This window comes from Vulpes lagopus, chromosome 20 (assembly GCF_018345385.1).
Source record: "Vulpes lagopus strain Blue_001 chromosome 20, ASM1834538v1, whole genome shotgun sequence".
Taxonomy (NCBI): domain Eukaryota; kingdom Metazoa; phylum Chordata; class Mammalia; order Carnivora; family Canidae; genus Vulpes; species Vulpes lagopus.
The window spans coordinates 25320406-25337059 of record NC_054843.1 but is presented as its reverse complement, the minus strand read 5'-3'; the positions used below and the strand labels follow the sequence as shown (position 1 = coordinate 25337059).

Sequence of the window (16654 nt, the reverse complement as noted above, 5' to 3'; positions counted from 1 at the left end):
TATTTATGATAGTCACACAGAGAGCGAGAGAGAGGCAGAGACACAGGCAGAGGGAGAAGCAGGTTCTTGTGAAGGCTTTAAGGAAGAAGAGGAACTTAGGAACATTCTCTAAATCTGGAGTTGGAAATGTGAATCAGGGAGCGGTGGGAGGGGTATGTAGAGCAGGCATTATAGATAGCATGATAGGAATATGAATAATGTGTTGGGGACAGCAAGCAGATTAGACTTTGTGAAGAACTAGAATTCAGATTTTTGTTTTCGTTTTATTTAATTTTTTTTGTTTTCATTTTATTTTTTAATATTTTTTCAGAATTCAGTTTTATTTATTTATTTTTTAAATATTTTATTTATTTATTCATGATAGACCGAGAGAGAGAGAGAGAGAGAGAGGGAGAGGCAGAGACACAGACAGGGAGAAGCAGGCTCCATGCCCTGAGCCTGACGCGGGACTCAATTCCTGGACTCCAGGATCGTGCCCTGGGTCAAAGGCAGGGGCTGAACCGTGGAACCACCCAGGGATCCCTCAGAATTCATCGAGTGTAACAGTGTAATGCAAGTGCATAACACAGCAGTCTATTTTCCATATTCTTCAAGTTAAATATCCTGAAGAATGAATTTCTTTTTTTTTTTTTAATATTTTATTAATTTATTCATTTGAGACACACAGAGAGAGAGAGAGAGGCAGAGACACAGGCAGAGGGACAAGCAGGCTCCATACAGGGAGCCTGACGTGGGACTCGATCCTGGGTCTCCAGGATCAGGCCCTGGGCCAAAGGTGGCGCTAAACTGCTGAGCCACCTGGGCTGCCCGTGAATTTCTTAAAGAGTAAAATAAGGTCATCATGGCAGGACAATTTATAAAATATTTAATCTTAAATTTAAAAAATGAAGTACCAAAATATTGTTACAGAAGTTTTTCTAATTACAAAGCAGTAAGAGCCTGGGACTCTTGGGTGGCTCAGCAGTTGAGCGTCTCTGCCCAGGGTGTTGATCCTGGGATCCCGGGATTGACTCCCATGTCGAGCTCCCTGCATGGAGCCTGCTTCTCCCTCTGCTCTCTCATGAGTAAATAAATAAAATCTTCAAAAAAAAAAAAAAAGAAAAAAGAAACAAAAAACAAAGCAGTAAGAACTAATGTTTCTTTTAAGGCTTATGTTCTTTTACCACCTGAAAACCTTTTTTTCTATTTTTGGTTTTCAAATATATTACAGAAATATGGCTATGTATGATTCATTCCTCCTGCTCATTATTCATTGAATCCTACTTTACTTCTTTTTATCTACTGACCCAAAAGAGAGACTAACATATGTGAATACAAGATTTTTATGATTGTTTGCAGAAGAAACACCTGTGAAACCAGGTCCAAGCAGAGTAAAGAATATACAAATAACCATGGAAAGTACCCTCTTCCCACTGAAGGTTTTTACCATCTTGAAGTTTGTGTTATTTTCATGCTCTGCTCTGAAGTTGTTAACTCATGATAAACAGTATATGCAACTGTTTTTAAAAATGATATAAATAAAATCATACTGTATTTAAAAAAAAAAAAAAAAACAACACCTGGAGAGCCAAAAGTGGCACAAAGGAGGAAAATTGTCGACTAATCTCATCTCCAAATACATATATCACACTTTGTCTTTTAATGGTACCAAAATATTTCACTTAGAATATTTCGTGTTAGCTTTGTCTGACACATTTAATTCTAAAAAATAACAAATTATATTAGACCAGGGGGAGAGAAACAAGTTCAAATATTTACAGGAATATAGTAATACATTTGGAAGAGAAAGTTTTTAATTTATGGTCCATAGCAAAGACAAGGTTATTAAGCCATTTAATGACTGAACAGTGCAATTAGATAATTACTGTTTTTGGCAAATTCAGGCAGTTTACCCATCATGTATTTGTTTTTGTTTTTGTTTTCCCCCATCATGTATTTGTGAAGGAAAAAATTAACGTCTTTCCCAAGTGAGTGACTAGGGCCACTGCCTCCAAAGGCTTAACTCTGCCCTGATTCTGCTACCAAAAGGAACTTCATTTTGTCTCTGTAAGCAAAATAGAGCCTGACTCATTCTATCTACTTAGCCAGCTACTGTGTACCTCCCTACTTGTCTTCTTTCCTCCTACTGTCTCTCCATGCAGGGGTCATCCCGACCCCTCTATAGAGCCCATGACTGCTCCCATGGCTCATATGAATGAATGGAGAGCATGAGTTTTAAATGCTTCACAGCTGAGGACTAAAGAGTGAAGAAGCACTGTGAAAAGGTACATCTAGAGACCAAGAAGCACAGTATGCCCTGTAGCCTTGCATGTCCGTTCCTGGAAGGAGAACCCAAAGTCTTCTGGGCTGAGTGGGAGACACAGCTTTGTTGGCTACAGTACTTATGAGATAATTATGAAAGTAGGAAATGGGTTTTAGTGTCCATTTCTGTGTTAAAAACCTAGTCTGGGACAGCCTGGGTGGCTCAGCAGTTTAGCGCCGCCTTCGGCCCAGGGTGTGATCCTGGAGACCTGGGGTCGAGTCCCACATCAGGCTCCCTACATGGAGCCTGCTTCTCCCTCTGTCCCTCTCTGTGTCTCTCATGAATAAAGAAATAAAATATTAAAAAAACAAAAACCTAGTCTAATTTAAAAGACAGTAAAATTCAGCCAAAAAGAAAGGTAAAACGGATAGTGAAAGATTGATGCAGAAGGGGTTGCTTTCACATAGAATTTCAGCTATGTTTTCTGTTAGCTGAGCCATCATTTTAATTTAGTTAAGCTAGTAGTCACTGTAGCGGGGACAAGGCTGAAGAAGTTACCATCCTTGTTTCCATGTACTATGCACTTCCATGTACTATGCACTATCCATCCTTGAAGAAGTACATCCTTGTTTCCATGTACTATGCACTTATGTGCTGGCCGGTGTTTTACATGTTTTAATTATGTATAGTTATTTAAGCCTTAAAACAGCACCCTAAAATGAAAATTTTTAGGTGTGTGAAGAAGAGGAAATGGAGGCTCAGGATCACACAGCTGGCAACAGCTGCAGTTGGGGTTTGAACTTAGAGGTCTCTGGATCCCCTACTGTACTTTATTATCCTTTGCCTGACCCCATACTACCTCTTGTGTTTCATAAGCCTCTACCCTCATGTGTAAAATAGGAACAAAGACACCTACCTCTCAGAGTTGCCATAAGAATTCACTGAAATACTGTATGCGTAAGGATTTTGTAAGCTTAAAAGTCCTGTAAAAATTAATAAGGTCAGTACCAAGTCAATCAGTGTACCAAGTCAAATGGATCTGGTTTGCATCTTAGCTGTGGGCCTTTGCAAAAGTTGATCTGTGAGAGCCACTGCTCTCCTCAGCTTACAGGTTAAATGTGGATGGCGCCACTATCATTGCAGGGTTGTGAAGAAGAATCAGAATTGGCCTGGTAAAAGTTAGTTCTCCACTGCATGACAACCATTTGTAATACTGTTTTCCTGGGAAAATATTGAGAGAGTGTACAAAATAACAGTGAAGACACATCTTGTCAGACTCTCCTTAAAAAACTGCTAAGGTGTGTTTGTAGCAAAATGAGGAATTGAATACAGTAGATTGAACAAGGGAGTCAGTAGTTAAATGCAGACGAAGAACAGCCTCATCTGAGGAGTGCAGTGTTGCTGTTGACAAGTCAGTGTGGGCAAGAAGATGAGCAAGCCAAGAAAGTAATGACTTGTGTTCTTAGGGTAAGTCAGCTGTGGACCTTTCAACTGCTGCTTTTATTTACTTAGCAAACTGGTATTGGGAGTGCATCCTAGATATAGACATTTAATACACAAATTTAAAAATCTAGTAGACAAGGTGTGGGGTTAGCATGACAGTGGAAGTGATGATACCAAAAAGAACACAAGTCCTTGCCATCAAGAAATTTCTGCAGAAGACACTAATTCTGATTATACTGTCTGTAATTAACATCTCAGATAAAAATTACTTCCAGAATATAAACTGTAGTCGTCTTCTCTGATTATTATTTGAGTTTGATTCCACTACTCTTTGAACCTTGGGTCTCAGAAGACCAGAATATAGGATTTCATTAACGAATGTGAAAAATGTTAATTTTGGTTGAAGAGGTGACTTATTGTCATTCTCTTCCAAGCCAAGTTTAATACAGAATTTATTTTCTCTCTAAATCTAGCCTTTAGTTATTCCCATTAAAGCCTGTAACAGTGGCTTAGAAAACTCAGTGGAGGACCACCTGGGTGGCTCAGTCAGTTAAGCATCTGCCTTCAGCTCAGGTCATGATCCCCAAATCCTAGGATCAAAGCCCTGTATTGGGGCTCCCTGCTCCATGGGGAGTCTGCTTTTCCTTCTACCTCTGCCACTCCCCCGTGCTTTTGCGTGCGCATATGTGCACTCTCTTCCTCTCCCTCTCTATCTCAAATAAATAAATAAAAATCTTAGGAATAAAAAACTCAGTGAAACTAGAAAGAGGTCTTTACTCTTAGCCTCAGAAGACCAGTTGAGGGATGCCTGGGTGGCTCAGTGGTTGAGTGTCTGCCTTCAGCTCAGCACATAATTCCGGAGTCTGAGGATCGAGTCCTGCACTGGGCTCCCTGCGGGAGGATCCTGTTTCTCCCTCTGCCTCTCTCTCTCTGTCTCTCATGAATAAATAAAAGTTTAAAAATCTAAAAAAAAAAAAAAAAAACCAACTAGTTTTAAGGTCCTGCTAACCAGGGCCCACACATCTTGGGTGTTTTTTTTTTTTTTTTTTTTTTTTAATGACTTTGTCTTTTAGAGTCTAGACCCCACTAGTGTCTCTGACTTAGAAAAGTTGTGTTTTTATCCATTCATCTTTCGATGGACACCGAGGCTCCTTCCACAGTTTGGCTATTGTGGCCATTGGTTTATGTATACAATGGAATATTACTCAGCAATTAGAAATGACAAATACCCACCATTTGCTTCAACGTGGATGGAACTGGAGGGTATTATGCTGAGTGAAATAAGTCAATCGGAGAGGGACAAACAGTGTATGTTCTCATTCATTTGGGGAATATGAATAATGGTGAAAGGGAATATAAAGGAAGGGAGAAGAAATGTTGGGAAATATCAGGAAGGGAGACAGAACATAAAGACTCCTAACTCGGGGAAACGAACTAGGGGTGGTGGAAGGGGAGGAGGGCGGGTGTTGGAGGGGAAGGGGTGACGGGCACTGAGGTGGACACTTGACGGGATGAGCACTGGGTGTTTTTCTGTATGTTGGTAAATTGAACACCAATAAAAATTAATTAAAAAAAAAAAAAAAAGAAAAGTTGTGTTTTTTTGTTGTTAGATTCCACAGGAAAATTATCACAAGCCTTTTTTGGGGGAATAAGGGTGGTGGTGTTTACTGGATTTTATTCATTTGATTGACATACATGTAGTTGACATTGCAAGCTCGGAGACAGCTGAAAAATAGTGTGTGTAGGAATACACACATCTGTGTTCTTGCCCAGTCTAAATCTCTCTCTTATGTGGGGCTGTATTACTTAGATTGAGTCTTTGTTGTCCTATGTATTTTTTCTTATGAATTTGTTTTTATTGGGATATAACGAATGGGTTGAGAAATGTCACATGGGTTATGCCCTACCAGGTAAATGTCTATTCTGATCTTTCTATGATAGCTTCTAGAGCTTTTTCTTTTTCTTGGAGCTGCTGCTCTTGCTGCCAGCAGCCTCTTTAGGTCTACTGCTGAGTGGCTTCTGATTTTCCATTTAAACTGAAGGTGTGCAGCTGTATTCAAGGATCCTACTGATCTGTTTTCTTTTCTTTTCTTTTTTAAAGATTTTATTTCTTATTTTTAAATTAATTAATTAATAAATTACTGTTGAGAGAGAGAATGCGAGTGGGTTGAGGGCTGGAGGGAGGGAGGGAGAAAGAGATTGAGACTCTCAAGCAGGCTCCACAGCACAGAGCCTGACGTGGGACCCAGTCTCGGGACGCTGGAATCATGACCCAAACTGAAATCAAGAGTCAGATGCTTAACCAACTGAGCCACTGAGGTGCCCCAAGATTTTGTTTATTTTTTTAAGATTTATCTATTAGAGCACGAGTGGAGGGTAAGGGCAGGGGGAGAAACAGGCTCTCTGCTGAGCAGAGGACACCGTCCCTGCATGTGTGGGTGCGTGCACACACAGCCTGATCCCAGGACTCTGGGATCACGCCCTGAGCTGAAGGCAGATACTTAACCAACTGAGCAACCCAGGTACCCCACCTCCAAGGTTTTTTTGTTTTGTTTTTTTTTTTTTAAGATTTAATTTATTTATTCATGAGAGACACAGAGACACACACAGGCAGAGGGAGAAGCAGGCTCCATGCAGGGAGCCCGATGTGGGACTTGATCCTGGGTCCCCAGGATCACACCCCAGGCTGCAGGCGGCGCTAAACCGTTGCGCCACCGGGGCTGCCCGCCACCTCCAAGATTTTAAGTAATCTTTATACCCAACATGGGGCTTGAGTTTACAACCCTAAGATCAAGAGTTGCATGCTCTACCAACTGAGCCAGCCAGGTACCCATGAGCTCTCTGTTTTCTTAATCTCTGATTTGAATAATTGTAGATTTCCTGATAATACTATATTTAGTTCTTTTTTTGGATCCTGCAAAGTACCATGGTGTATCCAGAGCTCCTTTAATGAGACAGAGGGTTTGCTTATTTTTCTTTTCCCTGTCTTATTTTGTTTTCTTTAAGATTATTTTATATTCTGGAGACAAAATTTATGACGACTACTATCAAGATCTGAAAGGACGAGTACATTTTACAAGCAATGATCTCAAATCTGGTGATGCATCAATAAATGTAACCAATTTACGGTTGTCAGATATTGGCACATACCAGTGCAAAGTGAAAAAAGCTCCTGGTGTTGGAAATAAGAAGATTCAGCTGACAGTTCTTGGTAAGTTTTTTGTATCAGTGCAACTTGTTAACAAAGTAATACAACTGGGTTCTGTAGTAGCAGCATTTGAAGTAATTCTAATGCCCTCAAATAACATAAAACGTAAACTTGCACTTTTTTGGATTAAGAACTTAAGAAGTGACCAGCTTCTTTGTGAAATTCATAAAAGTTTAAAGGCAAATGAAGGAGTTTTGTGATATGAAAAAAGAGCCCTAAGCCGGCCATTAGGAGATCCAGGGTTTTGTTTTTTGTTTTTGTTTTTTTTTTTTTGTATTATTCTCAGATTTGCCTTAAGAATGAAATAGAATCTCTTCATTTCCTGGGCCTCATCTTCCCTTTTTTGAAACATGAGAAGATTTAATTGTCTGTAAGTTTCTATATTATTCCATTCAGTTCAAAGGTGTTTGTTATGGGCACTTTAAGCTTTTTTCAAACTATGTAACTTTCATAAATGAGATTTTTATGATAGAATATTTAGAACAGAGAAGATGGAATATAGTAGAAGGAATATTAAAGGAATAAGGCCACTAGACATCAGATAACCATTTGGCCTCCCTGAACATCACTGCTTTTCATCCTTGAAGGGATTAATTAGACAGATGCTCACTAGGAAGTCTTGTCTCTATGACAGTTAAGGAGGAGATTAGCAAACTGTCAGACTGCAGTGTTTATTCTTTAGATTCTGTGGTTGTGTATACTCTTAACTCCTTCAAACTGAGAAACTGAAAGGTTATTGTTCATATATATACTTCCAAAGACTTATTGTGTGCAAAAGTACAATGGCTGCTATGTAGAAAAACACAGCTGTCTAGCTCTGTTTATGACCGGACACTACCCTGTTTTGTGACCTAAGGTCTCCTATTTTGGCTTACACTAGGAGACCCACTTTGTGTAGGAAGTTTGTATTGCTAGGACTATCTACCATACTCCTGGAAATAACTAATCGTTGAGGTTCTCTCCCTACATCAACTCTACCTCATTCCTTTTGTTTTAGAGAATTGATCGGTTGAAGGAGGATGGAAAAAAGATGTGTTGGATTCCAGGTTTACTGAGAACATCACTCTTTTCTAAAGAATGCATATCAGAGCAGGTAGAGATTAGGAACAAGAATGTGGATTTAAAAAAAAAATGTGGATTTTTGTGCACTGTAATGGCAACTTCAGGGGTTGTCTTGGTTGGTAAGGCTGCCTTCCACTGGCAGCATTGTTGAATGGGCACTTAAGGGAGTCCTGGTAAAAGGCACTTCATCTTAAATGACACTAGTTCAAAATGTCTTCTGTGGTATAAAAGCCAAGGAACCAGGAGAGGGAATCTGGTAATGTTGGGAATTCTAGATTTCTATGTCTGCATTTAGTAAACATGGAGTTACCTTTCTTTTTCATAAATGTGAAGGCAGGTAGAACTTTAATAATTTATCTGAACTCTTACTCCAGGCCCAGGCACACCTGGGATTATAACTCTGTGTGTCTTCTTTTAGCACTAACACTCTCTCCAGGAAGCATTGAGTTAGGATATATATGGAGTTTTAACTGGTCCATAATATACCAATCAGACTATGCCTGTTACCACAGTTACTTGTTGTGGACCCTGAGATGGGCAAGTATACTGGGAAGAGTGCAGTTAGTGTGCGTTTCCAGAAATGGTGTGAACAAGCACAGTATGTGTGGGCGTGTGTTATGGTTCCATAGGACCAGGTTCTGGATTGAATTTGCAGGTCCCGACTGACGAGATCATTATAGCACAAGGCAGCTTTATATCCTAGAAGGAACCTGAGTCAGTAATAATGGTTGGCACATAATGTGACTAAGCACACTCAGGACAGCAGCCATGACTGCCATATAGGAGAAATGTCCCTTTTTCATCAAACCTCACAACCCAGCATCTCCTACCTCACGAGGGAAAAATGAGAAGCACTGACACAGTAATTCCTTTTGTTACCACCATAGGGGATCACCATGGCCTAGCAAGCTGTGAATCCAAACCAAGGAGGAAGGGGAGGGGTTGAGTGGAGAGTAAGAGGAGAAAGGGTGATTGCTGAGGAGCAGTGGGGATGACTAATACTCTGATTTGAGAGGCTGTGTCAGAGCTGGAGGAGAATTTCCTGTAGCTCTCTCTTCCATGTTTTTGATAAGCCATGGCTACTCCTGGGAAAAACAACCAGAATTTTCTCTTCTAAGTGAAAGTTGGATGGAAGCTTATCTGTTAGCTTTACCTGAGAAATCCGCTTGGATTGTCTGGAAGAAAGATAAAATGAAGTGCTCTCTAGAGACTGGACTCTTTTGTCCAGTGGAGCTCAGTTCACTTGGAAGCTCTGCCTAATACCTTGATTTGCTTATGGGGAATCTGGAGGAGATGCCACCATGGCATTCACAGAATAATGAGGTATATTCATTGATTCCTGTGTGCTTGTGTGGACATGAACTGGGATGACTGTTAGTTGCCTGGGTGTGAAGAGTGAAGGATTATTATGGCTTGCCCCATTGCCAGAGCCTGCCCTGCTCTTCCAGATATGCCAAAAGTTCATGTGGATGCAGCTCAGTAACAAAGGGAATTGATTAAGGGTTAATATGTGGCCTTCCCGCAGGACCTCTGAAAGGGCATATTATTGAGACCTTCTGTTATGAACAGGTTGGATTGTCTTGAAGAGAAGAATAACAATCATTTCCTGGATGTATATGGCCCAACAGTTTGTGGGGTAGCTGGGTGAATACTGGCCCTTACGGGCCTGACGGATTTGGAAGCCATTGGTAAAGGCAGGGCATTTTTTCCCCCATCTTTTATTTTGAAATAGGTTTAGTTTTATAGAAATTTTCTCCACTAGAACATGATTATTTTTTTCTAATTAAAAACACTGTGTCTTGGGACCCATTTTGAAACTTATGCAAATATTTTGTTTGTCCTCAGACTTTGGCCCATCAACTTCTGTGCATGATTTCACCTGGAGTCGGTATTTTTTTGTTGTTGTTTTCCATAAATTAACCCATTTATTATAGGCTAGCAGGTTTCAAATGGTGGGGCTTCTACTGGTCTTTCAACTCCTTCAGTCTTCTGATGGCAGACTTGACTGTGACAGCAGAAGTGGTGTTGTGTAGGTCCAGGCATCATTGGCTACTATTCTCATGCAGGAACCATAATGCCAGATCCCCACATCTCATCTTTTCATCTTGGTTTTGCCACTTAAGGAGCACATGTACTTGGTGTGCTGGTTTATTTCAATCTTGTTTACCATTTTCCTGAAGGAGGTACTATGACAGGTCCCATATTTACCAACAATTCCGACCTTGGTGTGTTTAGCCGTGTTGCTACAAACTAGGTCTGAGCCCAGAGAGCAGAGTATTTTCATCCAAGCAAAAACAGCAAAAGTATATCCTGTCCCATATGGGAATTTAGATATTTCTCCTGTAGACTGATGTAGGCCACTAGTATGAATGGGTGATGGCGCAGTACATGTATGGAGTACAGTTACTACACTGGAGGGATGCTACCCACGTACAAGTCGTTGGACATGCACTTTTCTTCTTTTTTTTTTTTAATAATTTTTTTTTTATTTATTTATGATAGGCAGAGAGAGAGAGAGAGAGGCAGAGACATAGGCAGAGGGAGAAGCAGGCTCCATACACCGGGAGCCCGACGTGGGATTCGGTCCCGGGTCTCCAGGATCGCGCCCTGGGCTAAAGGCAGGCGTTAAACCACTGCGCCACCCAGGGATCCCGGACATGCACTTTTCTTGAGAGGGACTATTGGCTGTGCTAATGGTCATGGGAGGCAAATGTTCTGGGGGCTATGAACAGGTATCCTGGAACCCCCAGGCCAAAGAAACATGAGAAGATAAGACTTTATCTGTGATCCTTTGTGGTTTTTATCTTTCTTTCAATATAGGCCATGAATAAAAGTTATCTTACCAGGCAGCCTGGGTGGCTCAGCGGTTTAGCGTTGCCTTCAGCCCAGGGCGTGATCCTGGAGACCCAGGATCGAGTTCCACGTTGGGCTCCCTGCATGGAGCCTGCTTCTCCCTCTGCCTGTGTCTCTGCCTCTCTCTCTGTCTGTCTCTCATGAATAAATAAATAAATCTTTAAAAAAAAAAAGTCATCTTCCCTGTGGTGTAATGGCTAGGGTTGGCATGTAAAGGATTTGCCCATTCTCCTCCCAATGGAAATCAAGTGGGCCACTCCAGAGTGACACCCAGAAGCCAGTGTTGGTAACATCTTGTTCTGTTGTAGATGGAGTGTGTATTTCAAGCTCAGGGGCCTTGAATTTCCGCAGCAGCCACTAAGTAACTGCCCATTATTGGATACATTTGGTTTATGGGAAAGGGATATTTTGTTAGGAAAGATGAATGTTAGCATTAGAACACTGTATTGCCAATGGATTTTTGATGTATGGAGCATTGTTTTAATATCTCACAATATCTGCTGATTCATGTAATGAAGGATTTATTTGCTTGTTTGAAGAAATGGAGAATAAAGCTCATTTCATTAAAGATTCACAGGATGAAATAATTTGCAAAACTGATTTAAAAGTCTAATTGCTGGGCAGCCCCCATGGCTTAGGGGGTTTAGTGCCACCGTCCACCCGGGCTGTGATCCTGGGGACCCAGGATTGAGTCCCGCATTGGGCTCCCTGCATGGAGCCTCCTTCTCCCTCTGCCTGTGTCTCTGCCTCTCTGTGTGTCTCTCATGAATAAATAAATAAAATCTTAAAAAAAAAAAAAAAAAAAGTCTAATTGCTGTAGTCCCCAGGGCAATTGATCAATCTGAAAAAGAAACACATTTGCTTAGGCAAGTCATCAATGCAATTAAATGCATGTGTTCATCCTTATTAAAAGGTACAGGCAGTAAGAGAGTGGAGAAATAAAAGGTTTAAGTATTATCAAGAAATGGGTAAAAAAATATGTGTGAAGGAGATTATGATTGACAGCCTTTCTTAAAGATGTTCCCCAACAGTCCTCTTGGTCAACTTTGGAAAACAGTTTGAATGTTTCTTACTGAGTTAAATATGCACTTGCCATATATGACCCAAGAATCACCGGGAAAAAGAAAAATATGTATCAATATTTACATAGTGTTCAGGTGTTCAGGCAGCATTTGTAATAGCACAAAACTGTAAAATCCATTTACATTTTCATAGCAGTGAAAGCATGAAAGCCCATCCAGGACTGAAAGAATAAAAATTAGCTCAGACTAAAAAAAATAGTCCTGCTATTTATCTGACTGGGAAGACATGCAGTAAAAAAAGTAAAAGTAAAAGTGTTCATGGGGAACACTATTCCTCTTTGCCTCCCCAGTGATGCCCCCACTTTGCACTACTCATCTTTTCCTAGGGTACTACATTGCTTAAGGGCCCTCATCTCCACCTGAATCCTTACCTCTCCTAATCCTGGCTCAGAAATAGCATCTGATATAGCATGGGGCTACACCTTTCTTGGTCTGCACTCAGCTATGCATCCCATAGCTTCTCATGGTGCCCTCCTTACTGGTGCGTCAGCCTGCAGGTGACAGACTGCACACCTGTTCCTGTTCAGTTTAGCTGATTGAGTTTTAACACCAGCCCTAAAACTGGAAAGAGTGTTCATCAGTAGAAGGATGGATGAGCAAACTTACGTTTATTGTGCATCAACAGAATACAGTTCAGCATTAAAAAAGAATGAACTACTGACCTGTATGTACAAGTGTATATATCAGTCTCATAAGCCTCACAGGGAATAAAAAGAACATGACCAAAAAAAAAAAATGTAATTGTGTATTTTTTCATTTATATGACTCTGGAAGAAGCAGACCAAATCTGTAGTGTGATAGAAATTTGATCAGTGGCTGCCTGGGACCAGAGTTGTGGTTTCAGAGGTCAGTATGGGGGAAATTTCTTTGGAGAGGATTGGAGCCATGCTTAATGGTGGTGCTTGTACATTTGTTAAAAGTGATCATCTCACAAGATTCAGTGGTGTTGATTTTATTGTATGTGTATTGTGCTTTAAAGTTCAGCAGAAGAGTATCAAGTGCCAAGGTGTTATTCTAGTGCTTGGAGGGTGTTACAAGTAAGGGGTTTAGCCGCTGTTCTAAACAGTTACCCAGAGAGATCTGGAATATAACCTCAGATTTACCGTTTTTTTTTTTTTTTTTTTTAAACACTTCTCTCTGTATCATTTGGGGTCAAAGTCCCCTGATTGGTAAGATAACAGCACTAAGAGGGATATGACATGGCACGTACTCCCAGAGCACTACCTACATGTCAAACACTGAGTAGAAGAATAAGGAAGGATTGGAGGGAGGTGGAAGCTTTCTTGGGTCTGAAGTGGGCCAAGCCTACACTATCTTTTCTTTTTCAGATGTGTCCCTTGGAATGAAGGAGCACAGAGCTTCTACCTGAGATGCCTGAGCTCTCATTCATGCCCGCTGTGTGTTGAATAAAAGCTGAGTTGGGACTCCTGGGTAGTTTAGTGGTTGACTGTCTGCCTTTGGCTCAGGGCGTGATCCCAGGTCTGGGGATTGAGTCCCACATAGGGCTCCCTACAAGGAGCCTGTGTCTCTGCCTCTCTCTGTGTCACTCATGAATAAATAAAATATTTTTTTAAAAAAGCTGAGTAAACTGATGTTGATAACCTATTATAGTCTTTCAGTCTTGTCAGCTCAACTCAGGACCAAATGATAACGAGTCAGTGGTTATGCAAAATACTGTATGTTTAATCCTTGCAAACATAAATTCTGTTCTCTTGTATAAAGTTACAATTTATTCTTTTCTCAGTTAAGCCTTCAGGTATAAGATGTTACGTTGATGGATCAGAAGAAATTGGAAATGACTTTAAACTAAAATGTGAACCAAAAGAAGGTTCACTTCCGTTACAATATGAATGGCAAAAATTGTCCAATTCACAGAAAACGCCCCCCTCGTGGTCAACAGGTACCGGTGATATTAAGATTTGTACTATATGCTGTTGATTTGGACTTAGATATAGTAGTAGGGGTATGTGTGTACATGTATACATATTTTTAAATTCCCAGATACCTTCCCATTAATGTATAGAGCAGTCAAGATTCCTTGAGAATAATTCAGTGTTTTACAATGACAACTTAGTGTCATATAGAATTAATGAAAATATTTTTATAATCTTACTGCTTAGGATATTATAGTTAGTTTCTTATATATTTTCTAGTTGATAGTAATACTGGTGGAAAATAATGATCATAATATAGATAATGGCTTGGTTATAATAAGTAAGATTTTGAATGTTTTGCCTAGATTCATGTTGAAGTAGGATTTCTCACCACCTTTTTCTTTTCTCAAACTAAGAGAAAATGTTACTAAGAACATCATAAGGAAAATACATTTGACCCCTTCTGACTTTGTTTTGTATATTTCTTCCATCTGTGGGGATAAAATAGGTTTTGAAATCTTCTCGCTGCTTCAAAGAGCCTTTGTGTGTTGGAATTTTTTGTTTTTGTTTTTTTAAATCTCTTTGCCCACTGTGGTTCTCACACTCCTCACCACCCTGAGATCAAGAGTTGCATGCTCTACGAATTGAGTCAGCCAGGTGCCCCAATATTTTTTATAATTAATGTGGCTCTGCTTCAGCCAACCATTTCCCTGGCTAAGGCAGTCATGGTTAACTCTGGGTTGTGATACAAATGAACTAGTGGACAATTAGAGTTGGTCCTTGAACAACACAAGCTTGAACTGTGTGGGTCCATTTATACATGAATTTTTTTACAGAGGGTCCTGTAAATGTATTTTCCTTATGATGTTCTTAGTAACATTTTCTTTCTAGCTTAATTATTTTAAGAATACAGTATAGAATACATAATACAAAACGTTTTAATCGACTGTTTAAGTTATTGTGAAGTTTTCAGTCAAGAGTAGGCTAATTATGGTTTCATTTTAGGGGCACTTGGGTAGCCCAGGTAGTTGATTGTTGGACTCTTGATTTCGGCTCCGGTGGTGTTCTCAGGGTCATGAGATGGAGTCCCACTTGGACTCCAGGCTCAGCACAGACTCTGCTCAAGATTCTTTCTGTCCTTCCCCCCTCAGGCATGCACACACTCTCTCTCAAATAATAAGTAAAATCTTTAATTACATTTCGGGGGAATAAAAAGTTATACCCTGATCTTTTAACTGTTCAAGGGATCAGAATCCTTATATGCTTGCTCATCCCCCACCATCCCCCCTGCCATTGTTCAGGAGTAGACCGTGTTTGCATTCTGGAGACCTGCACATCTCCTTGGAAGCTTGTTCGGTACCTTGCTTCAATTTGCCTCACTTTTACCTGGATTGTCAAGCTTCAGTAGGGTTTGCCTTTACTAAAAACTTAGCAATACAATATTGTAAAGATGGGTTTTACCACACACTCTCCCCCTTTTTTTTTCTGTAGATATGACTTCACCTGTTATATCTATAAAAAATGCCTCTACTGAGTACTCTGGGACATACAGTTGTACAGTCACAAACCGAGTAGGCTCTGATCAGTGCCAGCTACGCCTGAATGTTGTTCCACGTAAGTACCTTCTTTCTGTCTATTGTGACAAAGTTTGTTTCTTTTGTCTTTATGCAACTTCCTTTGGTTCAGTCAGCAAGTGTGTTTTTAGAGGGCAAGGGGATGCTAACTTTGAGCAAAGCATTCTGTGGCTTGGTTATTAGCTATTCTAAGTCATGGAATGGGGAAAAAAACACTATATTCGTAAAGCCTCCATTATGTAATGACATTACGAAGGTAAGAGTTCTCAAATTGACTCCTGTACCATATTTAGCCATTATAAGTATGAGCTATTTAGAACATTCTTATATGTCAGGACGCCTGGGTGGCTCAGTGGTTGAGCAACTGCCTTTAGCTCCAGGCATGATCCTGGAGTCCTGCAACCGAGTCCCATATCGGGTTCCCAGCAGGAAGCCTGTTCCAGCTCCCTCTGCCTCTCTCTCTGTATCTCGCATGAATAAATAAATCTTAAAAAAGAAAAAAAGAACATTCTTGCATGCCAACCAAGATAGCTGTGAATATTAAAATCTTTTAGTCTGGTTGCATGATTTTTATGCTTGAAATAGATTATATACACAGTTCAGAAGAAAATTCTTCCTCAGTGAATTTTCCCACTGGTCCAAAAACTCATTAATTTGTCTCTTAAAGTTAATATATGCAATAAAATCAGTTCATCAGTGTGTATCCTTACCTTCAATATGACTAGATACAGAATTATCTTTTTATTCTTAATTATTTTCTTGTTAACATCTTATTCTAGCTTCAAATAGAGCTGGAACAATTGCAGGAGCTGTTGTAGGAATTTTGCTTGCTCTAGTGCTCATTGGGCTTATCGTCTTTTGCTGTCGTAAAAAGCGCAGAGAAGAAAAATATGAAAAGGAAGTTCATCATGATATCAGGTAATAAAGTGACACAAGAGTTGGCTGCTATAAACCAAATTTTATTATATCTCTAGAGCATTAGTTCTCTTAACCTTCTGAAGCATTTACCCCATAAGAACTGGATAAAAGCTGTAGTTCTTCCCTTCAATACATTTGAAAGCTTTTACTTGCAATTTCAAGTGTGCAGAATCAACCAACCTCCATTGTGCCCTCCCTCCCGCCCTAATTTTAAATCCTATTTTAAGAGCCACTGCAAAATGCTTATCTCAAGACTGCCTGTCTTTTCCCAATAAAGTGTGCAGGCATGAAGTTTTCAAAAAAGGACCAGGTGTTGGGGTTTAAAAAGAAAGACCTGATAGTATCAATTGATATAGGTAGTTTATAGAACTGTTGGTAATGTGATTTTATTTTTTAAT

The 16654-nt window shown here is 40.0% G+C and overlaps 1 protein-coding gene and 1 pseudogene across 2 annotated transcripts in view; one reads left to right on the top strand and one right to left on the bottom strand.

Annotated features, from left to right (window-relative positions):
• Nucleotides 1-16654, top strand: part of CXADR (CXADR Ig-like cell adhesion molecule) — a 62496-nt gene that overhangs the window by 25256 nt on the left and 20586 nt on the right. For both annotated transcript variants that reach the window (XM_041735004.1, XM_041735003.1), the window contains exons 3-6: nucleotides 6692-6896; nucleotides 13635-13790; nucleotides 15256-15378; nucleotides 16118-16256. In XM_041735004.1, coding sequence (XP_041590938.1) covers nucleotides 6692-6896; nucleotides 13635-13790; nucleotides 15256-15378; nucleotides 16118-16256 — 623 coding nt within the window. The remainder of the gene's footprint in view (nucleotides 1-6691; nucleotides 6897-13634; nucleotides 13791-15255; nucleotides 15379-16117; nucleotides 16257-16654) is intronic.
• Nucleotides 8321-10391, bottom strand: LOC121479433 (annotated as a pseudogene).